Consider the following 27,346-nt stretch of genomic DNA (forward strand, 5'->3'; position numbering starts at 1 on the left):
CCCCTGGGCATAGATAGCATACTTGAGGTCAATGCGGGGGTTAGGGCATACAGCAACTATACCAAGGAGAACCTGACTTAAGAAAAAGAATCAGACTTGAAGCAGTCTCAGGAAATCTGTTTGTTCCCTGATAAGCTCCGGGGTGGCTGCTGGATGGCCGTGACGTCATTTATCCCTAACGACCTTAACACGTAGCCAGCTCGGAGTAAATTGCTGCTGGAAACATCCCCCAGGTTTCCATAATGCCTGCTATATCTAGGTTCTCTTTTAAAACCAGGAACTCCAACTCTCCCATTTTGGCTCGGAGGCTTCTAGCATTAGCATAGAAACCGCTATACATGGTGTGCCCCCCAGATGTCTCTGGCATATTTCCGATGGCACTTAGGCTTCTTTGATTGAGCTTTTACACAGTAAATGGCTTTACTGGGGCTCTCCAAACCCAGTGCTTTTGGGGCAGAGAAATATCGAAGCAATATATTGCAGGATGAAGATCCAGTGTTTAGTGCACTTTGCTAGTTTTCTCTCCCAAGCAGGAACATTAAAAAACGTTTAGTGGGGTCTGGCAGGTTGTAGCATTGGGTACTTGCCTGGAAAATTGCTTTTAACTTTTACTGTATCTATATCTGGAGCCATCATTATTGGTCTTCCTCTCTTTCCCCTGATTTCTCTCTTCTCTGTCAGTTTCTCTCTTCTCTCTCTCTGTCTTTTTCCTCCCCACTCAAAAATATAATTACGGCATTCTAAGGCAAATCACCTTAGATAAGGCCATAACCAAGTTCATGAGAAGACTAATGTTCTAGATCAAGAGTGGGCAACTTTGGGTGATCCAGTGTCCAATTTCCAGTTCTTGGGCCCCACCACTGGGGATTGCACTCCTGCTACCACCACTGCATCACTGAAATTTGGCAGTTTGCCACCAAAATTCAGTTGCAAGCTGCTGCAGACTCTCAAAAGAGCCAAATTTAACTTGAACACAAGCTAAATTTGCCATTTGAGTCTCTGTAATGCTTTGCCACTGAATTTCAGTGGCAAACCACCAATATTTTTGCTCCCACCACAGCCATTTTCAATAGTGCAGCGACAGCAGCGGTGGTAGCAGGGGCTGCACTTGAGGGCACATGTGGCCTGTGAGTCACAAGTTGCCCACTTCTCCTCTAGGTGGTGTCAGATCCTACCAACATTTAATCTATATCGAGTCTTGTGACCTGAACAGATTGCACCATCATTTGAATATGTAAATCTATTTTCAGACTTCATAGGAAAGCTTTAGAGGCAGCTACATAACCAATAGCTGGGATAATATCTGTAATATTTTTATATTTTGCAAAGTTTTGAGACTTGGCTGAAGATACTTACGCTGCTCTTGATACTGGGGTACCAAATGAACTGCTTTCAATTCTCTAGTCTCCATATTGTTTATACAGAGTATATGAGTACCACCCTTCAGCTGGCAGATTATCTGGAATGCATAACCAATTATTAATTTTAAGTAGCTTTCATTTTGAAGACAGCAGATTTATGCAAAGAAGTTCTCATAGGAATGTTTACTTTCCTTAAAGTCAGCTTGTTGATGTTTAAAGTTGACACTGAATATTTGTGTATTGTTGGAAGATTGTGCATGACTTGTTTAGTTACACTCACATTATACAAAAAGAGTATATTTTCATCATGTCATTGACAATTAGGCTGCAATATTATGTACACGTACTAGATAGTAAGTCTCATTGAACTCAGAGGTTCCAAGTAAACCTGTTTAAAAACTGCACCGTTACGCACTAAATCAAAAAATATGATTGAGTGTCTGTGTCTGTGTGTGCATGCATGTGTGTGCGACAAAGGGAAGAGGGGGAGCCCAGGCCCCACCCACCAGCTCTGGCCATGCCTACTACTGACATGTGGCCCCCAACCCACCATCCACCACTGCATGTGACCCTAAGGGGCAAAACAGTTGCCCATGCCTTCTATAAACAGAACTATCTGGTGGCCACTCTTTTCTTATTGCCTGTGTATTACCACTTAGAGCAAGTTACTCTGCTAAACCCCTTAGTTTCATTGTAATAAAAACAATCACGCTGAATTTTCTTGTGCAACTGTGTGCTATTGCTCTTATTAAGAGACAGTAGTTACCACTTGAGGACTGGAATAATTTCTGTGTGAACAGGTGGGTTCTTCCACTGCATTTTGTGAAACTGCCAGGCTGTGGCTGGTTTCTCCATTTAAATTTTGAAAAACTGCTTCTTCTGAGTTATTAGCTGTAATGCTAACAACTGCCTCTCTGACCTCAGCCTGAAAAGTAAACATTTTCTTATTTTAAAAGGCACATGTTATAATGGAATGTTAAGAAAACTGAGGTGAAAAAAAACCAAAACTGCTTAAATAGCACATTTGATAAGAAACAAGCTCAAACTGATATGTAGAATGGACAATTCAAATTGTCATTGTTACTGCTATTTTTTTAAAAAATGTTCAGTTTACTTCTAAAGAAAAACAAAGAAAGCGTGGGGAAACAATCTTAAATACATAATTAAATTTCCACGCTGCCTTGAGACATTTAAATGATAGTACTAATAAATTATAAAAATCCCATCAAGTAATCATAACTGTATTGATCCTAAGGATAAGTATTAACTCTTCAAAGGTTGTATATCTGTGTCCTAGAAACAGCATTCATTTGTACGAATGGAAGAAAAGCCCTACTTAATCAGACACATAGTACTTTTAGATCAGCATTCTGTTTCCCACAACGGCCAGCCAGATACTTCCAGGAAGCCCACAACCTGGTTCAGAATATTCAACTTGTTACCAGGAAGCTCACCCTTGCCCCCATTCTCATTAGCCCCTTGTATCCAGTTATTTTCAGGAAGGTGTATCAATAAGACAGAGGCTTGAGGAACCACGGCAAGGCAGCCCAGAATGTATCTGATGTTCTTTGATTTACAGTATATTCAAGCTATGGTCTGCTATAGAAGTGTGAGAATGCCAGATATATACATCCCTTTGAATTGGCCAATCTAGAGACCAGCAGAGGGAAAGCACTACCCCCCTGCACTGCCTCCACCAGTAAACATATTAATATTCATTAGCATTTTTAAAGGCTAGAGGATACACCCCAAATTTGCACATGGACCTCCCCCTTTTATACTCTGCATTCACCACCAATGGCAAGCCCACTAGTAGCCTAGACACCCCCTCACACTTCTTTTGTTCCTAGGGGAAAACCCCTCCCCTAAACCAAGGCCTTAAAAAAGAATTCCCTCCAGTAAAAGTTATGTTGTGCTCAGCACTCTACCTATAGTTAGCTTTACTCTCCCAGGTTCTTTTCCACACATATTTTGCTCTTGGTCAAGCCAGGGCTCCAGAGGAATGCACAACACTGTGTTCCCCATCCATGCTTCGCACCAAAAAGCCTCATAATGTACAAAAACTAAAGGGACCTTTGCTGACCTTCAGTTCCCCCTTCACAGACTCACAGAAGAACAACCCCTATAGTTTGGAATGAGGGGCTACCCAACTTGCAGCACTCAACCCCTTCTCTGAAGGGAAGCTTTTTTGTTCTGCCCAGGATTAGGTAATATTTGCATTCTAATTTCTTTTCTCTCTGATTTCTCTCCTCCCTTTCCAAATCTCAATATACTTTACCCGTGCTGCCTCAAACCGTGACAGCTATCTTGAGTTTGCCCCATTGTGATTAGGCCTTCCCTAGTACCCTCCCATTTCCCTAGCACTTTCCCTAGCGCTCATCTACTTCCCTAGTGCAGGGGTGAGCAGGCTTCAGGCTTGTCAGAGCTACATTTTTTTTTACTAGAACCTCGATATCCGCCAACCAAAGCCAGGTCCAAAAGTCACACACTTAAAGAACAGGGTGCCTCTGAGCACATTCTGAGCATAGGAATTTGTTTTAAGTACCACTACTGAACTGAGCTCACAGACCTTTCACACAAAAATCCACTCCTGGTTATCCCAAGTGTTCTTCATTTCAGCAGCCAAATTTAAATTAGGCTATTGTTAAATAATTGGGAATCAGAAACTCTTGCCGATTTACTGGAAATCAAAGACATACCTATGAGTAGATCCTGATCTACCTTCTGCTCACTCCTGCCCTTATTTTGTGTTGTCTCCTTATTTGGTGTTCAGTTCCTTCTCTTCTCTGCACTCATGCTACTCTGTCTTGTTTGTCTCTCCCTTCCCCTCCTACTGTCTCTGTTACTGTTTTATTGCTGTTTTATTGATTGGGTTTATTTCATTTTATTATTTTACTTTGTGACTCACTTTGAGGTTTTTTAAAAAATGAAAAATGGTCTATACATTTTCTTAAGTAAGTAAGTGAGCGAGTAAGTAAATAAATAAGTAAAATATAGTGCCACTCAAATAGCTGGTGGTCCCAATTAAATGAGGCTTATATACATTATCTTTTTTTTGTAATAAACTGTAGATTTGAACATTCTAATCTCTGGCTCTGGTCTCATTGCTAATTCTTCACTTTAGAGAGCCCAGGTTTTGGCCTGTAGCTTTTCTCCACATGGACATCCCAATATCTGCTGGTGCATGCTGTGACTCTAGGCTAAAGAGAATATATATATATCTTCCTTCTCTACATGTAAACATTATATGGGTAGATGAGGTCAAGTGGTAACAAGGTGGAAACTGTGACCTGGAGTTCCATGACCAACTTGGTTGGTGTGTCAGTTTTATCCTTTCCTAGAGAAATCAGGCCTGGTCATGGTGACCTATGCTTTAGTTACATTGAAATTGAATTATTGCATTTTGCTCTATGTAGAGCTGTGTTTGAAGATTGTTTAGAAATGGCAACTGATCGAGAATGCTATGACGAGACTGTTGGCTGGCATCGGGTGTGTGGAGCATGCAAGTTCTTTACTACAATAGCTTCATTTTGGGACCCAGTTCAAAGGGCTAGTGCTGATTTTTAAATTCCTAAACACCTTGGGACCAGGATAGTACAAGGACCTCTCATATGCACCTCCTCTCATATGAGCCTGCCTGTGATCATTAAGATTTTCTGGAGAGGCTCTTCTTTGTGCCTCTCCATAAGGAGAGTTTGGGATGCATTTGGCTGTGGTGATGGAGAAGGCCTTCTTGGTGGCTATGCCTACATTTTGGAACCCCTTCCCTAGGGGGGCCTTCCATATGCTCTGGTACTCATTATATACTTGGACTTTCAAAAAGCTTTTGACAGAATCCCTCACCAAAAGCTCCTGAGTAAACTTAGCAGATATAGGATAAGATGATACCTCTTGTTTCCATGGCCTTTGCTTCTTTGTTTATTTAAAGTATTTCTATCCCTCCTTTCCATTAAAATATGGTCATGGAGGCTCACCAATAGTAAAACAAGGAAACATAAGCATATTATAAAGGTAAACATTTCAGACATATATAAGATAGAACAGCAGGCAAAAATAGTTAAGATAAAATATAGGGAGCTTTGAAACACAGGTCAAATGTCTGTCAAAAAATAAAAGCCTTTGTGCAGCATCAACAATGTGGTGGGGGAATTGGCCGAAATTGGGTGACCTTCTGTTTGTGAAACTGTGGATCCAACATATTGGCTTTTAAAAAAATACTAAAATGAAAAGTCATGTATACTTACAAGTTCATCACAACCAGAAGCAGTATCCTGAGGTAAAGTGCTGATACCATTGCAAGGTTCTATTATACAAAACAGGGTTAAAGAAAGTTATGTGGATAACATTAGGTATTAATGGTTCTTTGCACATTGAATATAATTGATTTTTCAGAAAGAAAAAAAACATTGGAAGTGCAGCCATCCTGGGCACAATTCAACCCCACTTCCTCTTATATAAATCTGAATTCTCCTTTAAAAGGAGTTTCAGTGGGGTAATTATTTTTTAGTAAGTTTTCATCTGATCTTGACAATTTCTAAACATTTTTTAAAAATTAAACATGAGTTTAAAGTGAGCATAACTTCTTAAACTAACACTGAAAAGAACACAGTTACATATTGCAATGGCCTGAAAAGCTTAGCTTCACAAAAGTAATGCTTAAAGTGAACTGCGATTAACTTTCAGTGAAATAGGGCTCATAGATTATGTACTCTATGGGAGCAATCCTATCTGGGTTGATAGTTGCCTCCGAGCCCAGGGGCGACCGCCTATCCAGTGCAGGGTGGGAAGAGTGGTGAGGAGCGGATCTCCTCCTCCCGCCTGGCTTTTGCGGCTAGACAGCTGACTGGGGCGCAGGAAGCAGCAGATGGACAACATGTAGGATGTATCGTACCAGCATTTCCGACTTCCCTGCCCCAGCACAACTCCAGGAACGCCCTGTTTTTGCCGCTCCGTGCTCCTCTTCTGAGTGCGGAGCATGAGGCAGTTCCGTACTGCCTACGAGGCAGCGCGGGAGGGGGTGGACGTTGGTTCTCAGGGTACCGACCTCAGAGTGCGGCCTCCAAGGTCAGTTCCCAGGAACCAACCTATCCTATGGCCATCTAGCCACTGACTAGTGACCATAGGATTGCTCCCTCCATTATTTTTCCATCTAGTTACATGGAACAACATGGCACTAGATGGGGATATCTGCATCAAATTACAAAAACTATCAGTCCAAGGGAAACAGATGAGCATCAAAGAGAAACAGATGAGCATCGCAGCACAGCTCCCTGTGCAGAAGCCTGCTGCATCAGAAAATATGCTGCTGTCATTCAAAGGACTCATATAAAATTTAGGCTTGGTAAATGGTAGATATTACTTTTATAAACAATTGATTCTATTAAACAAACTAGACAGCCTGAGCTATTATACACTGCTGTGAAGCCATTTTGATCAGATCTGGTGTAAGGTTCTAATATCTGTACTGAAGGGACAACTCTCATGGAAAATGAGCATAGGAGGCTTTGAACCACTTTCCAGGGGCAGGATCACACTTTAACTGCATATCACTTTCTGATCTATGGATGCTGCTGCAGTTGCCTGTCCATAGGATTAAGTGAGGCCCAGGAATAAAGACAGCTAGCTTACCTGTAACTGTAGTTCTTTGAGTGGTTATCTGTACAGTCACACATTGGTTCTATATCTATGCAGTGCTACATTTGGAACCTTCTAGAGCTAGGCAATGAAACATTTGATGGGAACCACCACCCACCTCTCAGGGTGCATGCTTAAAGGACATTGCACGTGCATTAACCTGCTCAGTGCAATGGGCCTGCTCGGCAGACCAAAAGGAAGCTCCACAGTGAGAGCAGCCCAGACCAGACACCTGCAGTGGGGAAGGAGGACAAGTTGTGTGATTGCACAGAAGACTTGAAGAACTACAGCAGCCTTCCCCAACCTGGTGCCCTCCAGATGTTTTGAAGTACAACTCCCATAATCCCTAACCATTAGCCATGCTGGCTGGGGCTGATGGCACTGGTGGTACAAAACATCTGGGGGGCTTTGGGTTGGGGAAAGCAGAACTAAAGTGACAGGTAAGCAACTGGTTGTTGTTTCTTTCCTTCATTGTCTCTGCCCAGTCCCATATACGGGAGAATAGCAAGCTATTTTATCTGGAGGCAGGGCAAGTGGCCTCACACAACACAGCATAGCCCTTCTGAAGGATGCATCTGCTCAAGCCCAAAACATCAAGTGCATAATGTCTGCTGAACAGTGAAGACTGTGACCACATGGCATCCCGGCACAGCTCAGGGAACAACCCCCTTTGAGGAATGCTATGGATATCCCTCATCCTTTGTTGAATGAACGTAAATTAATATAACATGGATTCCAATCAGGATCGGCAGATAAGCTAGTTTGCAGCAAAATTTGGTGGTGGATATCACCCAGCAAAAACATTGGGTCAAGCCTGGATGACTCCTAAAATGGAGTCATCCAGGAGTCATCAAATGAAAAGCCAAGGATCCAGTCAGAAACTAGCAGTTCTTATAAAAAGCTAGTCTTCTATTCACATCTAGAACATGCAGTGAGTGCTGCAATCTCAATAGAGGATTTGGGTAAACCACTGGAAGAACAATCTCCTTATTCAAATGGATGTCAAAACTACCTTAGGAACAAAAGACAAAACTGGTTTGAGCACTGCCTTATCTTTGTGAAGAGATAAGTAGGGTTGATCCGAACTAAGGGTACAGAATTAACTCACCCTCCTAGCAGGAGTAATTGCCACAAGAAAGGCAAACTTAAAGGTAATCAGGCAAAAGTCACAGGCGATAATTAGTTGGTAGATCTTTGATATCAGCTGAGGCAAAATGTTTGAAAGACTGCACAAAAGTGGAGACATTTACTCCAGAGCTGCTGTGATCTGAGGACCTTCGGGACATACAACGCAGTTGCCACTTCACAGCCCAACTGTGGTTTTCAAAGGGAAAATGTGGATTTCCACAGAAGCATTTTGTTGCGATTTTTTTTTAGCTTGCTGCAGGTTTACCACGGTTGCTGAGCTGTCTGTCCCTTCCTCGAACTGGCTTCGCAGTTTGCGGTGGGCGTGGGGTTGGTGTGCCTAAGAGGGATCCATTTTGGAATGATGGGTAGGCACGTACCTCTCATGTGGGCACGCCCCTTCACATATGTGAGCCATCATGAGAGTGTGGGGCTGGAGGACGGCCGCTGTGATTGTGTACAAACCGTTGGCATGGTAACTAAGGAGCAGACTACCCACATCTTACTAAAGAGGAATGGACAGACACAAACCTCGAAAATACAAAACAGCCACTAAAAACCCAAAGTGTTGTATCCCTGTCCTCACATGGCTGTGCAGCTGTGCACTTAAATATAATGCTTTTTAAAAAAGAGCAGCGTGACTGCTGCAGTTTACTTCGCTTTAACAGCCACATGTCAGGGCACAGAGGATTTTTCCGTTGGAGAAGTCCGCAGTTAATTACGCGTGTACCGCAGCAGAAGCGAATTCATAGCTGCAATGCTGCGCAATTACGATGGAGTGAATGTTGAAAGCAGTGCTAGACAGCCCCCTGGACAGGAATGTTTTAACACATTAGTGACAATTTGAAAAAAAAGAGAACAGTGTCAATGGGACAGTGAAAAACAGAGATAAACTTTGATTGAAGAGAGGGTCATGTAGCTAGCATGCCATTGTCCTGAATTTACATACCCAGTTGATGTTATCATTGGTCTTTGTACTAAAAGGCCCTCACTATTGAAGGGGATATCTTCAATATATGAGCGAACTTCCTGTGTGGGCTGTGATGGCTGCAACCATATGTGGTGCTGCAGAGCAATGGAATCCATCATAGCCTTAAAAAACAGTCTGCCATCTGACAAGAGGTGTGGATTGGCTTCAGTACAAGGCAATAGGCCTTGTAATAGACTCATGCAAGTTCCCCCTTGTCATCCAGGACTCGGGAGGTGATCAAAAACTGAGGAAAGCTTTCCCCAAAATAAATGTTGATACAGAGACACATATACCTGTAATGTCTGATAATTTGCAATCTTACATGAAAGGGCAGCAGAGGAGAAAAATTTCCAGCCCATGACATCTAGCTTGTGGCCCTCCCAATCTATTGGGAACAAGTCTAATCCCATGATTCTTTAGTGGAGCCAACACGACTTATGTGGTTACCGCAGTAACAAAGCATGAGGTGTCAAATGCAGTGATTGGCTGAGGATCTGGAAGACATGATTACATTGATGTCAGTACTTGATTGAAGCAAGACTCATAATCGCTGAAATGAGGAGATCTGCCACTGTAGTAGTAATGTGGCAAGCAGAGAGGTTTCCAACTTTGATAGGTCACATGTCATAGTAGGACAACCATGCATGTTGATCCCAAGAACTCCTATGCCCAAAATTGATGGTGGGGATTGCGGGTAGTGTGAGTAATATATAGTTCTGTTTCAGTCAGATCCCAACAGGAGTCAGGATTGGGGAAATAGTCAGCTCTGAGTGATGGCAGTAGCAATCTCAGGCAGACATCCAAGTTGTTGTTCAGTCGCTAAGTCGTGTCCGACTCTTCGTGACCCCATGGACCATAACACGCCAGGCCTTCCTGTCCTCCGCTCTCTCCCAGAGTGTGCTCAAGTTCGTATTCATTGCATCGGTGATGCTATCTAGCCATCTCATCCTCTGCCGTCCCCTTCTCCTTTTGCCTTCAATCTTTCCCAGCATCAGAGTCTTTTCCAGTGACTTTTCTCTTCGCATTAGGTGGCCAAAATATTTAGGCTTTAGCTTCAGTATCTGTCCTTCCAACGAGCTGTCAGGGTTGATTTCCTTTAGGATTGACTGATTTGACCTCCTTGCAGGGGACTCGTAAGAGTCTTCTCCAGCAGTTCGAAAGCATCAATTCTTCGGCGCTCAGCCTTCCATATAGTCCAGCTCTCACAGCCATACGTTACTACTGGGAAAACCATAGCTTTGATTATATGGACCTTTGTCGGCAAGGTGATGTTTCTGCTTCTTACTATGCTGTCTAGGTTTGCCATAGCTTTCCTCCCAAGGAGCAAGCGTCTTTTAATTTCATGGCTACAGTCACCGTCTGCGGTGATCTTGGAGCCCAAGAAAGTAAAATCTGTCACTGCTTCCATTTCTTCCCCTTCTATATGCCAGGAAGTGATGGGGCCAGATGCCATGATCTTTGTTTTTTTAATGTTGAGTTTCAAACCGGCTTTTGCACTCTCCACTTTCACCCTCAACAAGAGGCTCTTTAGATCCTCTTCGCTTTCTGCCATTAGGGGGTATCGTCTGCATATCTGAGGTTGTTGATAATTCTCCCGGCAATCTTAATTCTGACCTGTGATTCATCCAACCCGACGTTTCTCATGATGTACTCTGCATATAAGTTAAATAAGCAGGGTGACAATATGCAGCCTTGTCGTACTCCTTTCCCAATTTTGAACCAATCGGTTGTTCCATGTCCGGTTCTTACTGTTGCTTCTTGACCCTTGTACAGGTTTCTCAGGAGACAGGTAAGGTGGTCTGGTACTCCCATCACTTTAAGAATTTGCCACAGTTTGTTGTGATCCACACAATCAAAGGCTTTAGCGTAGTCAATGAAGCAGAAATAGACGTTTTTCTGGAATTCCCTTGCTTTCTCCATGATCCAGCAAACTGTCAGGGTGGACACTGAGCCCATAGAATCCCAGAGTAGTTCTGATTCGGAGGAAGAGCAGTCGCTCCTGGGAGAGGAGCGTGCCCCTTTTTCCCAGGGCCCGCAGCTGACAGAGATTCCTCCCACCAACATTCCTAGATTAGAAAGCAGTCCAGGGAGTGACCCAGCACCGATAGCAGACTGGTTGGATGCGCGGCGCAGACGCAGAGAGCGGCGCCAAATGGAGAGCGCGGAAAGGAGGCGTAGCGCCCGGTTGGCGCTCAAAGAACGGTTGCGCCCAGAGGATCCAAGGGAAAAGGGGAGGGATTCTCCCTAGTCCTTATATTCAGGGGTCTGCCAGTAATTGCCTTTCAAACGGGCACCAACTGTTCCAACTTAGGGCATAGGGATGCTGCTACTCAGATCTAGTTGCTACCTGTAGAGTTGTAAGTTGTAAAAGAAGAATAAAGCTTTGAAAAGAATCCCTTTGTCTGCGTCTGGACTTGGCTACTGGATTAGACTGAGAGAGCCCTCCAAGGAGCCCTTGATAGCTTGGTCCCCGTTCCTCTTTTTTTTTCCTCTCCTCTCTCCCTCTTTTCTCCTAGTGCCTTATGGAGGGTGCCGGAAACCCAACGGTGCAAGTTCTGGCGCAAGAGAACCAGATGCTCCGTGATCAGATGGCTCAACTGACGGCTGCCATGCAGAATCTACAGGCAATGTTTTAACCCCCCCCCCACCTCTGATTCCCCCACGCCGCAAGTGCCCGGTGGCGTTGCCAGAGAAGTTTTCTAGTGAGAGAGGACTTTTTCAGATTTTCAGGGCCCAGTCAGAGCTGTACATGCGTCTTAGACCTGAGGATTTCCAGACGAAACAGGTTCGTGTGGGTTTTGTTATTAACCTGCTGTCGGGCATGGCCGCTAAATGGGCTTCGGGACTTCTTCTCGCTAATGACCCCCTGCTTGGGGACTATGAAGGTTTCATGACAGCCATGGCACGTTTTTTCGGTGACCCCCTGTGCACGCAGACGGCTTCTCAGGAGATTTGCCGCCTCCGGCAGGGCAAGGACTCAGTTTCCAGCTACACAACAACCTTTCGCTTGCTGATGCAGGATTTACAATGGAATGATGCCGCGCTAGTGGTTCAGTTTTTGGATGGTTTGAATGATGAGATCTTAGATGAGTTGGCGCGCATGCCCTGCCCGCCTACTTTGGAGGAGCTCATCCAGACCTGCCTTCAGATAGACAGTCAGCTGGAGGGGTGCCACCAGACCCGGCGGGGCGCCGGGAACCGGGATTTCCCTCCTCCCATTCCCCCACATTTCCTGCCTCCTTCCCCACCCCCGCTCCGGTGCTGGGGATGGAGGAGACCCCGATGCAGCTGGGGGCTACCCGAGCCTCACTGCCGCCAGAGGAGCTTCAGCGCCGGCGAGTTGAGCGCCAATGTTTTTGATGTGGAAGTCTGGGGCATTTCGCCAAGACCTGCCCAGTTAAATCCACGGCTCTGCTGCCTCCTCCTCCTCTCCTTCCCCCTCCTCCTCGTCCCCAGGCTTGACTAGACTGCCCCCCAAGCTTGTTGGGGGCCTCCAGTGTGGGGGTCAGCTCCCCACCGGCTGGGTGCCTTCCCCAACCCCCCCCACCCTCCCATCTGCGGTTGCATGTTCACCTCCTCTCCCCACAGCGGGGTGGGGTGGAGGCACTAGCTTTAGTGGACTCGGGGGCTACGACCAGATTCATGGATGAGACCTTCGCCCTCTTACACGGGATTCCTACCCTGCCCCTTCCTGCCCCCTTCGCAGTGCAGACCATTGATGGGCGTCCTCTCTCTTCGGGCGAGGTGACCCGTATTACAGTTCCAATCACTCTACGCACCCAGTCCCACGTTGAGCAGATTCAATTTCACTTAGCCAAGCTTCCCTTATACCCAATTGTGCTGGGTTTTTCCTGGCTCTCTAAGCAAAACCCTCAGATTTCTTGGGGGTTTCAGCAAATGGAGTTTGCATCTCCCTACTGCCGGGAGCATTGCCTCAAGGAGGAGGCGCCAGTCCCTGCCCAGGCTTTCACCCTTTCCCCCCTCTCCTTCTCTGCTTCAGGCAGTCCTTCAGCTACCGTCATCCTCCCAGAGAAGTATGCAGCTTTTCGGCATGTGTTTGACAAGAAGGAGACCGACCGGCTTCCCCCCCAAGGCCTGGTGGCAGCTGTGGTGCCTCACTCTTGGGAAGAGCTCCTTCACTCTGCACAGGCTCAGGATGATTTTGTTCGCACAAAGGTGCAGGAATTGGGGCTAGCCTCTGCCCCCCCCCACTCTAACCCCTTTTCTTTGTGAGATGGCCTGCTTTACCATTCCGGCCTGGTCTATGTGCCTTCTAGACCCCTCCGCGAGAGGGTCCTCCATCAGTGCCACGACTCCCCCACAGCAGGGCATTTTGGCGTCGCCAAGACCCTGCATGGAGTGACGAGGGATTTTTGGTGGTCTCGTGTGTGTCAGGATGTCAAGTCCTATGTCACCTCCTGCCCAACCTGCCAGCAAGTGAAGTCCCCCTCAGGCAAGCCCACAGGCTTGCTTCACCCCCTGCCTAGCCCCTCAGGACCTTGGAAACTGCTCTCCCTTGACTTCATCACTGACTTGCCTCGCTCACACAGTAAGACCACTATTCTGGTGGTGGTGGATTTGTTTTCTAAGATGGCCCATTTCATCCCCTGCTCAGGGTTGCCCACAGCCAGGGAGACGGCGGAGCTGTTCGTGACGCATGTTTTCTGCCTCCATGGATGGCCTGAGGGTCTCATTTCCGATAGGGGGGCCCAATTCACTGCCCATTTCTGGAGGGAGCTACTGGCGTTGCTCCATGTGATGCTCCGTCTTTCCTCCGCCTACCATCCACAGATGGACGGTCAGACCGACTGCACCAATGCTACTCTGGAACAATATCTGCGCTGTTATGTCAATTACCAGCAAGATGACTGGGTTTCCTTGCTGCCTCTCGCAGAATTTGCTTATAACAATGCCTGCCATGCTTCCACCCGCCAAACTCCATTTTTTGCCAATTTTGGTTACCACCCCAAGGCCTTCCCATCCACCCTAGCTCCCTCTTCGGTGCCAGCGGCCCAGGACTTTTTAGAGGAGTTGCGAGCAGTACACCACCTCTTACGGGACTCTCTCAAGCAAGCCAAGACAGCCTATAAGGCCTCAGCAGACCGGCGGCGCCAGCCGGGTCCGTCTCTGCAACCGGGGGACTGGGTTTGGTTGTCCACCCAATACCTCCCCTCTCACTCGCCCGCACGGAAGCTCGCACCTCACCGCATAGGGCCTTTCCAGGTTATGGCCCAGATTAACCCTGTTGCTTTTCACCTGGCTCTCCCCCCCTCCATGAAGATCCATCCTGTTTTTCACCGGTCCTTGCTGTCCCCCCTGGTTTCTGGCGATCCTCATCGCTCAGTCGGCTCCCCCCCATCGCCAGTGCTGGTGGAGGGGGAAGAGGAGTTTGAGATCACGGAGATTCTGGACTCCCGCCTTTCTCATGGCCGCTTGCAATATCTGGTTGACTGGAAGGGGTACGGGCCTGATGAGTGATCCTGGGAACCCGCAGAAAATGTGCATGCTCCGTTGCTGCTGCGGCGCTTCCACCAGCTGTACCCCCACAAGCCCGGGGCCCCAGGGGAGGAGCAGGAGGGGGGGCCTCATGGGAGTGGGGATGGTTGTCAGGGTGGACACTGAGCCCATAGAATCCCAGAGTAGTTCTGATTCGGAGGAAGAGCAGTCGCTCCTGGGAGAGGAGCGTGCCCCTTTTTCCCAGGGCCCGCAGCTGACAGAGATTCCTCCCACCAACATTCCTAGATTAGAAAGCAGTCCAGGGAGTGACCCAGCACCGATAGCAGACTGGTTGGATGCGCGGCGCAGACGCAGAGAGCGGTGCCAAATGGAGAGCGCGGAAAGGAGGCGTAGCACCCGGTTGGCGCTCAAAGAACGGTTGCGCCCAGAGGATCCAAAGGAAAAGGGGAGGGATTCTCCCTAGTCCTTATATTCAGGGGTCTGCCAGTAATTGGTGCCCTTTCAAATGGGCACCAACTGTTCCAACTTAGGGCATAGGGATGCTGCTGCTCAGATCTAGTTGCTACCTGTAGAGTTGTAAGTTGTAAAAGAAGAATAAAGCTTTGAAAAGAATCCCTTTGTCTGCGTCTGGACTTGGCTACTGGATTAGACTGAGAGAGCCCTCCAAGGAGCCCTTGACACAAACGTTGGCGATATGATCGCTAGTTCCTCTGCCTCTTCGAATATGGCAGGATCCCGTTGGAGAGCAAGTAATAGTCAAACTGCTTGGGAGGAGGTGGACATGTCACCTGGTGGTGAGTAGACCTTTTGTGGTATGCCTTTTTCATGACTGTTTGGCAATGGGGGCAAGTGTCCATGACATGTCCCTTGCCCAAGCAGAAAAGGCAACAATTGTGGCTGTCTAATGGACAGAGCTTGCTACCACAGCCTGAATATCTGTTGCACCATAGATGCCTTGCCAGTGCTGAGAAGGCAAAGATCACCAAGCTGAAATAAACACAAAATCTGAAAGAGAGAGAGAACTAAAGATAAAGGAAAGGAAGAATAAAAGAAAACAAGGGAAAAAACCAAAATGCTTAGCTTCCTCATAGATCAAATTTATCAGAGAGAAAGTTCAGGTAATGCAAGCCCTGTGGCAGTCAAGAAGGAACTAAGCAGGAAAGTGGGGACCATGACCCTCTAAGCATGTGTCCTGACGACTGGAGTGGGCCTCATAGAATCATAGAATAGTAGAGTTGGAAGGGGCCTATAAGACCATCGAGTCCACCCCCATGCTCAGTGCAGGAATCCAAGTCAAATAATCCCTGACAAATGGCTGTCCAGCCTCATCTTGAATGCCTCCAGTGTGGGAGAGCCCACCACCTGCCTAGATAATTGGTTCCATTGTCATACTGCTCTGACAGTCCGGACATTTTTCCTGATGTTCAACTAGAATCTGGCTTCCTGTAACTTCAGCCCATTATTCCTTGTCCTGCACTCTGGGATGATCGAGAAGAGATCCTGGTCTTCCTCTCTGTGACAACCTTTCAAGTACTTGAAGAGCACTATCATATCTCCCCTCGGTCTTCTCTTCTCAAGGCTAAACATGCCCAGTTCTTTCAGTCTCTCTTCAGAGGGCTTTGTTTCCAGTCCCCTGATCATCTTTGTTGCCCTCCTCTGAACCCTCTCCAGTTTGCAGTTTGTTTGCATCCTTCTCAAAGTGTAGTGCCCAGAACTGGACACAATACTCCAGATGAGGCCTAACCAGTGCTGAGTAGAGGGAAACTACTACTTCACGTGATTTGGAACCTATATTTCTATTAATGCAGCCCAAAATAGCATTGGCCTTTTTTGCAGCCACATCACATTGTTGGCTCATATTCAGCTTGCGATTGACAACAATTCCAAGATCCTTCTCGCTTGTAGTGTTGTTGAGCCAAGTATCACCCCATCTTGTAACTGTGCATTTGGTTTCTTTTTCCTAGGTGCAGAACTTGGCATTTATCCCTGTTAAATTTCATTCTGTTGTTTTCTGCCCAGTGCTCCAGTCTATCAAGATAACTTTGAATTTTGTTTCTGTCTTCTAGCTTATTAGCTATCCCGCCCAATTTTGTGTCATCTGCAAACTTGATCAGCATTCCCTGCACCTCCTCCTCCAAGTCATTAATAAAAATGTTGAAGAGCACCGGGCCCAGGACTGAGCCCTGCGTACCCCGCTCATTACCTCTCCCCAATTTGAGAAGATCCCATTGATAAGCACTCTTTGAGTCCGATTCTGTAGTCAACTGTGGATCTACCTGATAGTTGTTTCATCTAGCACATTTTGAGTTAGTTTGCTAATCAGTATATCACGGGGCACTTTGTCGAAAGTTTTGCTGAAGTCGAGGTATATTATGTCCACAGCATTCTCACAGTCCACAAGGGAGGTTACCCGATCAAAAAATGAGATCAGGTTCGTCTGGCAGGATTTGTTCTTGAAAAATCTACGTTGGCTTCAAGTAATCACTGCATTGTTTTCAAGGTGCTTACAGATTGATTGGTTTATAATTTGCTCTAGAATTTTTCCCAGGGATTGATGTCAGACTGACTGGTCTGTAGTTCCCAGGTTCCTCCTTTTTGCCCTTTTTGAAGATAGGGACAACAATAGCCTTCCTCCAGTCATCTGGCACTTCACCCGTCCTCCATGATTTCTCAAAGATAATAGACTGAACCCTGCGGTACCCCGCTCATTACCTCTCCGCAATTTGAGAAGATCCCATTGATAAGCACTCTTTGAGGTTCCCCTGTAATTCTTCCTCTGCAGGCTGTCCTCCAGTCTCATCCTCAAGTACCTGAAAACAGTTCCATAGTTCCGCTGCTTCCACTGGTGCAGAGTGGCTTCTAGTTCTTCTGCTCCTAACTGTCATCCTTTTCCAAGGAGTATCCTCTACTTCATTTTTCTTCACCTCAGCATTTACCTCTTCTGCCTCAGCTTGATGTTGCTCTTCTGGCTTCTATTCTTTGCTTTGCTGCTGTAGTTCCACTGTCCTGTCCAAGAACTCTTCGTGTTCTCTTTTTCCCTGGAGGGTTGATTATTAAAAGAAATTACTTTTTCTTCCAACAGTGTAATCAACTTGTACTTATTGCACGTGAAGGCCATGTTGATCTCAGGAAAGAAAACAAACATTGCACACATATTGCAGGTCACCACCGCTGGAGAGTCTTTTCCTTCCATAGTCTCTATTCCCTTTATGTTTCTAGCTTTCTGACTGTACTGCGATAGCCTGTGCTTTGTCCTCTATTCACTGGAGGTTAACCTCAGAGTCCCACTGGTATGGAAGTCTGTGTTATGAGAAAAAGAAATTTTAAAAAATTGTTAGGGACCTCCCCCTTGACCTCCCTCTGCCAAACTCCTGTTTGTTCTCCATGTTCTCTCGCTCTGATCGCTTGCTGTCTGTGAGCTTGCTTGCTTTTTTAGCCCCTAGACTAGCTGGAGCAGCTTCCTCTGCTCTGCTCAGCTAGGAGACAGGAAACAGACTGAAACTCCCCACCCACACAGCTGCTGGGAGTCCTCAGGCCACACCCCTTCAATTCAATTAGAGCTCCCAGGAGCACTTGGTGAGCATACGGCGACTCAGAATGGAAAATCCCTGGGCTTACTCCAGCCCACTCACCGCTTTGCCTTTGTCTCCTCTTCCACTGCAACTCTCCTGGCAAACTCCTGTTTGCTCTCCCTGTTCACTCGCTCTGATCACTTGCTCTCTGGGAGCTTGCTTGCTTGTATAGCCCCTAGACCAGCTGGAGCAGCTTCCTCTGCTCTGCTCGGAGACAGGAAAGCCTCCTTTCAAAGTGTCTCGCTGTCAGGAGGCGCCCTAGCAGTCTCTTTCAGTAGACTCCAATAGCCAACTCAAGACACAGACGAAAGAATTATTTTCAAGGTTTTAATCCTTTTATAACTTAATGACTCTTTCAGATGCTAATCACTAGCGACTAACTAAGGAACAGCAGAGTGGCCTATGCGCCGAGTAGGCAGTTGATCCCCATTTGAAGGAGAGTCACTTGAAGACTCTGAACTTATGGGCTAGGGAGAGATCCTCCATCTTTCCCTTGGGTCCATGGGAGGTGGCCGTTGCTTGCACACCAAACGGGTGCTACGCTCCTTTCCACACCCTCCATCGCTCATCGCTCTTTGTGTCTGCTTCGAGTGTCTAGCAAGCCCCCATCCCGCACTATCTCACTGCTAGGATCACTATCTATCTCAGGAATGCCAGCAGGAGGAATCTCTGCCATCTGCTGTGCCTGTGAGGGATGAGCTGGCTCCTCTCCCACGGACTGCTGATCCTCCTCATAATCAGAACTGCTCTGGGGTTCTATCAGCTCAGTTTCCACCCTGACACTCACTGCCTAGTTCCAGTATGTCTCCAACCTTGCTTTGTACAGCCACAGAACTATATGTGGGACTGCACAGAAACCATGAAGAGGAATGTTACTGTTTCTGACATAGGCCATGTTTCCATGACAACGGAAGGGTGACGCAAACAAAGGAATACCGGAGTTTTCATGGAATCGGCATGGTTCCGTGCAGGGCTCCATGAAGGACACTGCACCATTATAAGGCGGTGACAGAAACATTCTTCCGGATGGGGTGGGGTGATTGGAAGTAAACGTCATCAGACTGGCAGGGGCTGCTCAACTGATAATAGAGGCTCCCCCCTCCAGGCTTTACTACCCTTAATGGGAATCTTGGGAACAAGCTTCATTGACCACAATGGAAGTTACTTCTGAGTAGACTTCCCAGACCAATGCCCCATTCCGCCCATTTTTCCCCCTTTCCCTCTAAATACTAGGCTACCACATTAGCAGGTGTGATAGCACATCCCTGAATAAATGTGCTGTCACACAATAGCACATTTTCAGAACAAGCCTCATTGACTACAGCCGGAGTCAGCAAGCGCCCCTGAACTAATGCACTATCATGTGATAGTGCTATCGCATGGTAGCACAAATGTGTGTTAGTACTATTTCATGATAGCGTGATAGCGAGATACTGACATAGAGGGTATGCATATTGATGGAAGATCTGTGCAATGGTGTTATAATGAGATAGCGCCTTAGCGTGTACTACAAAAGCTGAACTATGAAGCTTGTGAAATGGGACCGAAGGACACAAAGGAATATTAGCTGTGGATCCTCCCCACGTGTAGTTCTGGGGAAGCGACCTGAGGTAAAACTTATTTTCAGGCTGTAGTGGAAGTACTTGCTTGCCCATGATAGCATGCTTTTATGCACTAGTGATCTAGCGCTTATTTTCAATGTTTTTTTAAAAGTTGGTCCCTTGATATCCTGCTCCAAAATGGCGTTGAAACTTCCAGAAAACAGGGAGGGAAAGGTTTGGGTCAGTGAGGTCACAGGCAGGTGAGCGACCATGGGCAGGGCTACACGCCCCCATGGGCAGGACAATGATACTGACGCAAGTGCAGGTGATGGAACACACCCCAACAGAACCCTAACCGAGCCGAAGTAAAAAGGAAAAGTCGGACTATAACCAGTCTCAGAAGAACTGGTTTTTCTGCAATAAACTCCAGGACGCCTGCTGGATGGCCACAACGTCATGTAAACCACACAGCCTCCACACACAGCCAGGCTGGAGTAAACTGCTGGTGGAAACACACCCATAGTGTTACATCAATCACAAGTGCCATCCATTGCTGGCAGATTTGGAAAACAAAGTTTCAACTGAAACAACTTGGAAGCCACAAATCCATTTTCTCACTGCAAAGTGCAAATATAGGGCAAAAAGGGAAAAAATACCCAGTTTTTGTTATGGTAACAATAGGTAAACAGGAGAGCTCTGTTTCTAATTTAGCACTTTTAAGAGTGCTAAAACATTCTATCTTTAATAGGGAAATGCAATCCAGAAAGCATACGCTTAGAAGTCCAATTGAACAAAGACTTTACATTCTTATCTGGGACAAAAAGAGCCATAACCCAAGAGTTCCAATGAGTGATGCTCCCACTGGAGGAAATTTGAGAAAAGCTACACCAGACAGTTGGGGGTCCCTGTGTGAGAGTGGAATGACAGCTGCAGTGGGAAGAGAAATCAACAAAAATCCCCCCCCTTCTCGAACAGGAGGCTCAGCTTCTGCGAATGGAAGCACCCATTACGTTCACAGAAGGGATACTCTGGATCCAACTCAATAGATGCAAACACATAATACTGATATTTCAAAAATACTTACCATTAAACCCACCTGATAATGGTTGTGATACTGTAGAACTATTAATAATTCCTTTGATTTGGTCAAAAGAAACACAGCTATTCATGCCTGCAGGAGGAGCTAATAATGGTCTCAATACCTGGGAAAGGAAGCATACCATTCAAACCTAATATATAATCTATTTATTTATACTGTAATATAAGAAGTTTATTTAGTTTATTTATAGTACTTTCATACCACTTAATAAACTAAAATCCCCAAGCAGTTCACATTAAAATAATATAAATATATACGAACAAGATAAAATAATAAATAATTAAAAACATTACAACAAAATAAAAATTAAGCAGGTCAATAATATAATCCTTTACAGGTCAGACCAACCTGTGTGAACACTTTCACACACTTTCAGGAGGCATTTAAAACTTGCCACCATTTCTGCCTCTCGGACCACATGTTGGAGAATGTTCCAAAGGACAGGTATCACCACTGAGAAGGACCACTTTTGTGCCATTACCTGGTGACATTCCATTTGTTATTAACTACCAGTAAGGTCTCCTCAGATCTCAGTGATTGACTGAGTATATTAGAATGACCCATCCCCCTGATTTCCATTTAACATCTCAGAACCCTTATTCTACTGACAGCCTTATCTATTGGAGCCACAACTGTGGCTCCAATAATACAGGGGAAGGCGGTGAGCTAGATATCCTGGTCCCAAGTTGTTTAGGGCTTTGTATATCAGCAACAAACCCTTGAACATGGCTTGGTAGCTAATAGGCAGCCACTGTTTTCAGCACAACTGCATTCTGCACTAGCTGCAGCTTCCAAGCCAGGCACAAAGGCAGTCCCATGTAGAGTGCATTACAGTAATCTAATTGTGAGGTTACCAGTGCATGGATCACAATGGCTTTAGTTATTCGTATCTGGTAATGGGCATTGTTAGTGTACCAGCCAAATTGGTAATGGGTGCTCCAGGCAAGTTAGGTTGCCTGAGCTTCCAGTACATATTCCTTCAGAAGGACTGCAACCCTGTCCACAACAGGTAAACAACCCAGTTTCCAGACCTGAGAACCACCCACCTGTAGGCTTCAGCTTCAGCTTATTAGTCCTCAATCAGCCCATAACTACATCCAGGCACCGGTTCAGAATGTACATGGCCTCTCCCAATTCAGATGTCGCCAAGAAATAGAGCTAGGTGTCATCAGCATACTGATGACACCCTGCCCCAGATCGCCTAATGATCATGGCTTCATATAAATGTTAAGCAACACTGGGGATAGAATAGTGCGCTGTGGCACCACACAGTTCAATTGCCAGGGTGCTAAGTCATATTCGCCCAATGGTATTCTCTGGAACCAACCCTGTAAGAGCAGAAGCACCATAAAATACTGCCCCCCACTCCCAACTCATAGAGCCGGTCCAGGAGGATACCATGGTCAATGGTATCAAAAGCTGTTGAGAGACTGAGGGTTGCTTTCCCCACTCCCTCTCCTGAAGAAAGTCATCCATCAGGGTGACCAATGCTGATTCCATCATGAAACTGGACCTGAACTGGAAAGGCTCCAGATAATCAGTTTAAGCCTACCTAAAGCTGAGATGCCACCACTCTCTCAAGCACCTTACACAAAAAGAGAGTATTTGTGACTAGATGATAGTAGATCTCTGGATCCAGGGAGGGTTTTTTCAGGAGTGGTTGAAGGAGGAAATCTCCTTCAAGGCATCGGGGACCACATCATTATGCAATGGTGCATTCACCACACCCATGATCCACTTGTTCAGTCCCCCACTGATAGCTCAAAGAAGCCATAATGGGAAAGGATTGAGAGAGCATGTGGTGGGTCACACATCTTGTCCATCTCATCAGGCTTCAAAAACTAAAACTGATTCCACAGCTCCACAGCACAGGATAAGACGATGCAACAGACACCTGAACAAACATTCTATTAATTGTATAAATACATTGTGGCGTTCAAGTCTGCATGAACGTAAGTTATTTTATCCTTGAAATGTTTGGCAAACTTGTAACAGCGGGCCTTCGAGGGCTCCATCACTGGATTTACTGGGGTAGATGAAAGCAACTCCTGGATCACTTGGAAGAGCTCAGCTAGAACGTTATCTGAGGGTGTGATAGAGGCAGCAAAGTAAACCTTTTCTACTGCCTTCACCGCCATGCAGTGGGCACAATTGTGCATTCTCATGTGTGTTCAGTCAGCTTCACATCAAATCTCACTCCACTTGTGCTCCAGCCATCTTCTGGCCTGTTACATTGTCTGAAGCTTCCTGGTAAATCAAGGGGTCATCCAAACTCCACAATGCCAGAAAGGGCACTCAGGAACAATTGTGCTGATAGCCTGTTGCAGCTCACCATTCCAATGTTGGCTTTCCCTTAGCAGAAAATGCTTCCACTTGTGCAAGTTGGAGCACCCAGTTTTTACTGATTCCTCCTACCTTCTTCAGCCATATTGCATACCTATCCTCTGCACCATATCCCATTTTCTTCCAGAGTCCCCACCCCCACCCCAACCATCAGGGCAGCTTTTTTAAAAGGGGGGTGGGGGGCTTAAGTGGGTTGGGGAAATCAGCCAAAATGGCTGTCCTGCCTAAAGCAAACTATAATTTGATACAACCCTTAGTCTTATATGAAGAGTTACATTTTATGTGATTTAATAGTACAATAACAAAATTAGGAGTAAGAACAGCCAGTGGGACTGTCATTGCTGCCTCCAGGATCCACTGCCTAAGGCAGCTGCCTCATGCTACCTTATGGTAGGACTTGTCCTGCTAGCAGCATGCTTTCTTCTCCACCCAAGGTCACTAGCATCCTGCTGAGCTGTGGCCTCAAGGCAAGCATTGGATCTGGTATAAGCAGAAGAGGAACGTGGCTGCACTCTGTTCCTTCACCCAAGTCCATCTGCACCCTGTTGCACAACTTATGGGTGGGGTTCACGTAACCAAGTCCTAGCCCCAAAATGAATTATTCCAGCAGGTTGCCCTAGTAAGGTCTAGCTTACCAGTTTTTTAAAAAATTGGTCTTTACTTCTATTTTATACCGTTTTAAAATTTTATATTGTATCTTATGTTGTATTTTATGGTTTTAATTGTTGTGAATCACCCAGAGAGTATTGGCTATTGGGTGGTATAGAAATGTAATAAATAAATAAATAAATAAATAAAATTTGCCTTATTAACTTATTCTAATGATGTTTTGACCTTATTTCAGTTGATATTAAAAGTCAAACATTATTAGTCAAGTATATAAGCTATTATTGATTTTGTTATCATGCTATTTTTGTTTTAAATAAAATTCATTTACAATTATTACAGATCAAACATTTTATTTGTAGAATTAAAAATTATCTAGAGAAATCAAAACAAATACTATTCATTCAATGGATAGAATCCAACTAAAATCCTACTTAGAGTAGACCCATTGAAATCAATAGGACTTAAGTTCATCATGACTAACAGGTCCCATTAATTTCAATAGGTCTACTCTAAGTAGGACATTCATTGGATTCTAACTAAGAATCCACTGCGTTTGTTTAAAACCTATATATTGTTAAAAAGTTGCCCAAAACACATGTATGTTCACTGTTATAGGCATCCAGAGAATTCAGTAAAAGGGTAATTTAAGAAGCACACACACAGTCACACACACATATAGATGGATTGACTGAACTCACCCATGTTATTATTATGATATTAAAAAATCAAAAGTATACTCTTCTTTATTTTATACTCCTGTCTGCAAAGCTATGGTACTTACAGAGCAGAAGTGACTGATGCATCCCAGAAGAAGGGGTACTACAAGTCCTATCTATCTTGGCCAAGCCAATCCCATTACACCTTCTCTTGACTCCACTCACTCAAAGCTTCTCAGACTCATACCCACTCCATCCCATGGAAGATTTTCCCATGGAAGCCCCTTTAAGTCACAATAGCTAAAGGGAATCTCCGTGTTCAGAGGCATGCTAACTCTGAATACCAGTTTTTGGGGAATACAGAACAGGGGACAGCTGTCGCCTTCATGCTAGTTGGAATCAGTGCTAAGTAGGCAAATGACTTGCCCAAAGTACACACTGAGTACAAGACACAGGTAAGGTGTGAGCCACTCCTTTAGTCCCCCCCCCCACATATGCTGCTGCAATACCCATTTTACAGAAGACAAACCAGTGAGGTTGAGACAAATGACTTTTCGAAAGCTATAGGCTGAATATAAGGCAAAAGTGGGGTCTGAGTTCCAAATATCACAATCCCAATAACTTCCCCTTCAGTTAATTTACTCCCAAAATTAATTTCTTCACTCAGAACCCCCAAGTTTTTTTTATTCCTACAGTCAGGAAGTAAGTTTACCAGTTCAAAAATATTCCTCCCATACTCAGAAAGAATGATAAAATATACCTAGTTAGGACCAAAAATACATCAAAATATATCCTGTTTAGAATACAGTAGTGCTGTGCCAAAAATTTCTCCCACATTTTTTTCGACCATTCTCATTCAATTTGATAGAAAAGAAATTGCTTTTGAAAAGTAATTCAAAGGAGAAGATTTAGGAGAAATTCTCAGGGGTTGGGTTTGGGGTTCTTGTCTTTACTTATGAGGTGGCCAAGGAGTGTGCATGATTGTCCTATCGTTCACTGTACAATAATCTCTGTGGCAGCCTGTAGCCTCCTCTGTTTCCCACACTTCAATTAAAGCTGTCATGAGGAAGACATCATGCGGTAATTCCTCCCATGGGGCTTATGCAGTTCAGGAAGTGCAGGTGGCCTGGGAGGCTGCAGAGCAATGGAAAGATGTGTAATAGAGAGACAAAACACACACAGCACCCTTGGCCACCTCCCAGTGATTAGGTAAGCTCAAAAACCAACATAAATTTAAAATTCTGCCTCAGAAAAGTGGAAGCCTCAACATAGTTGATGCTGTTGCCACTTGCAGGAGCAGTGCAAAAAAACAGAAACCCCTGCCAATAGTGAGCCCTAACTGTGAGAAACTGTTGGAGAATGTCTCTTCCCCTGGGTGAAATTTGGTGAAATTGTCCCCCCAATTTCTCTGCCCACAAATAGGCTAGAGAATTTTAAAAGGCCATTTGTGCACAGCTCTAGAATACAGTATTCCTAAATGGTCTTATGTTCAGTGAAGAGGCACTGAATTTTTATCTAATGCAATTAAAATACAACAATTAATTCTAAGGCACATATTTTTTGATTATGGCATTTGATACACGGTAAATAAAAGCACAGTCTTACTGGTATTATGTCTACATTTCTACTGACTGCTCCTTCAGGAGTGGTGGTGCCAAGAGAAAGCACAGAATTTCTATGTTGTGTCATTAAGGAAGATGGAACATGGATATTGTATGAGTGCAGCTGCAATTGTGGTAAATATGCGCATGGTACTTCTTCTGAAGGAGTCTCTTCTGGTAATCCCTGATATTTTCCAAGGACTTCATCACAGTAATCTTGGGTACATGGCTGCATTTTTACTTCAAGCACTGCAGTTTCATTTTCTCTATTGAGAGTATATTTCAAGTGATCAACTGTAGTTTCACCCATAGAACTTAAGCATGTATCTTGACTGGAGTGGAATTGTTCCTCAGCTGGTTTATTAATTAACTCACTCTTCAGGTTAAGGTTTTCAGAACTAAATGCATTCACAAGTCCATTATCCATTCTTGAAACTCCACTAAGAGTTACATGATTTTCCACCGGTACAGTTAAACTTGCAGACTGGTTGTGCTTGAACTCTGTGGAGACTTCTAATTGTCCTAAGCCAATTTTTATCTTGGTAGGTGTTTCAGCTTCAAAACAAACAAACAAAAATAAGCAAGAAAACATATGAAACATAAGGCTCCAATCTTACGCATGTGCTGCTCACTGCTTACATACATATTGGGTTACATACAAAAGACCTCACTCTGATAATCTGAGTAAATCCAGAATACAAACCAGCCCTTAGTTCAGTATGCACACTCACTAACATGGAATAGATTTCTCCTTCCACATGTAAACTTTACTTGAAAGCATGGGGAAATAGCCACTTGTGTTTTCACTTTTACCTACTCTATAGGATAAATGACATTAGTAAGTGATAACCAATTTGCTTTAAGTGATCTGAGTATGCACTCTTGTTTGTGCTTACTCCAGAAGCACTGCAATGCAGATTTGCTCTTCAGACACATACACATCTTCAGCAGTGATCAGTATAGAGTTTCAATCTGTACATATTCTTTCACCAGTATGAGCTGGTCTTTAATCACCATGTCTGGTTTGGGAAACATTAGTTTCCCCATTATTTTGTTTATTGTTATATTCACAAAAAAGAATGTTAATGTTTCCATCTTCTGGATGAAGGGTGGTTTAGATATTTTTAAATGAATAATAATAAAAACTTTCAGAGTTGCGGGGTACAGTTCCAAAACAAGAGAGACCTTATTGTGCAAGCCATGTGGGTACTGTTGGCAGGTTAGCTTCAATATCAGTATCAAAACCAGCATACTGAATAAACAAGTAACAAAAAGTAACAAAAAGTACAGTTGAAAAGTAAAAAAAGTATGTTTTTTTTAAAAAATGTAGATTGTTATACCAGCCTTCCAAAATTTTGGGATCAAACCTTTTCAACCC

At 44.9% G+C, this 27,346-nt stretch overlaps 1 protein-coding gene across 1 annotated transcript in view; it reads right to left on the bottom strand.

Moving 5' to 3' along the window:
* Nucleotides 1–27,346, bottom strand: part of TESMIN (testis expressed metallothionein like protein) — a 68,398-nt gene that overhangs the window by 39,283 nt on the left and 1,769 nt on the right. Inside the window, exons 2-6 of the mRNA XM_084852271.1 lie at nucleotides 26,123–26,523; nucleotides 20,745–20,862; nucleotides 5,606–5,664; nucleotides 2,128–2,286; nucleotides 1,357–1,459 (exon numbers count right to left, since the gene is read on the bottom strand). Of these exons, the coding sequence (XP_084708397.1) occupies nucleotides 1,357–1,459; nucleotides 2,128–2,286; nucleotides 5,606–5,664; nucleotides 20,745–20,862; nucleotides 26,123–26,523 (840 nt within the window). The remainder of the gene's footprint in view (nucleotides 1–1,356; nucleotides 1,460–2,127; nucleotides 2,287–5,605; nucleotides 5,665–20,744; nucleotides 20,863–26,122; nucleotides 26,524–27,346) is intronic.

The sequence above is a fragment of the Heloderma suspectum genome, chromosome 1, assembly GCF_057233095.1.
Source record: "Heloderma suspectum isolate Gila_16-S chromosome 1, 16-S_ref, whole genome shotgun sequence".
Taxonomy (NCBI): Eukaryota; Metazoa; Chordata; class Lepidosauria; order Squamata; family Helodermatidae; genus Heloderma; species Heloderma suspectum.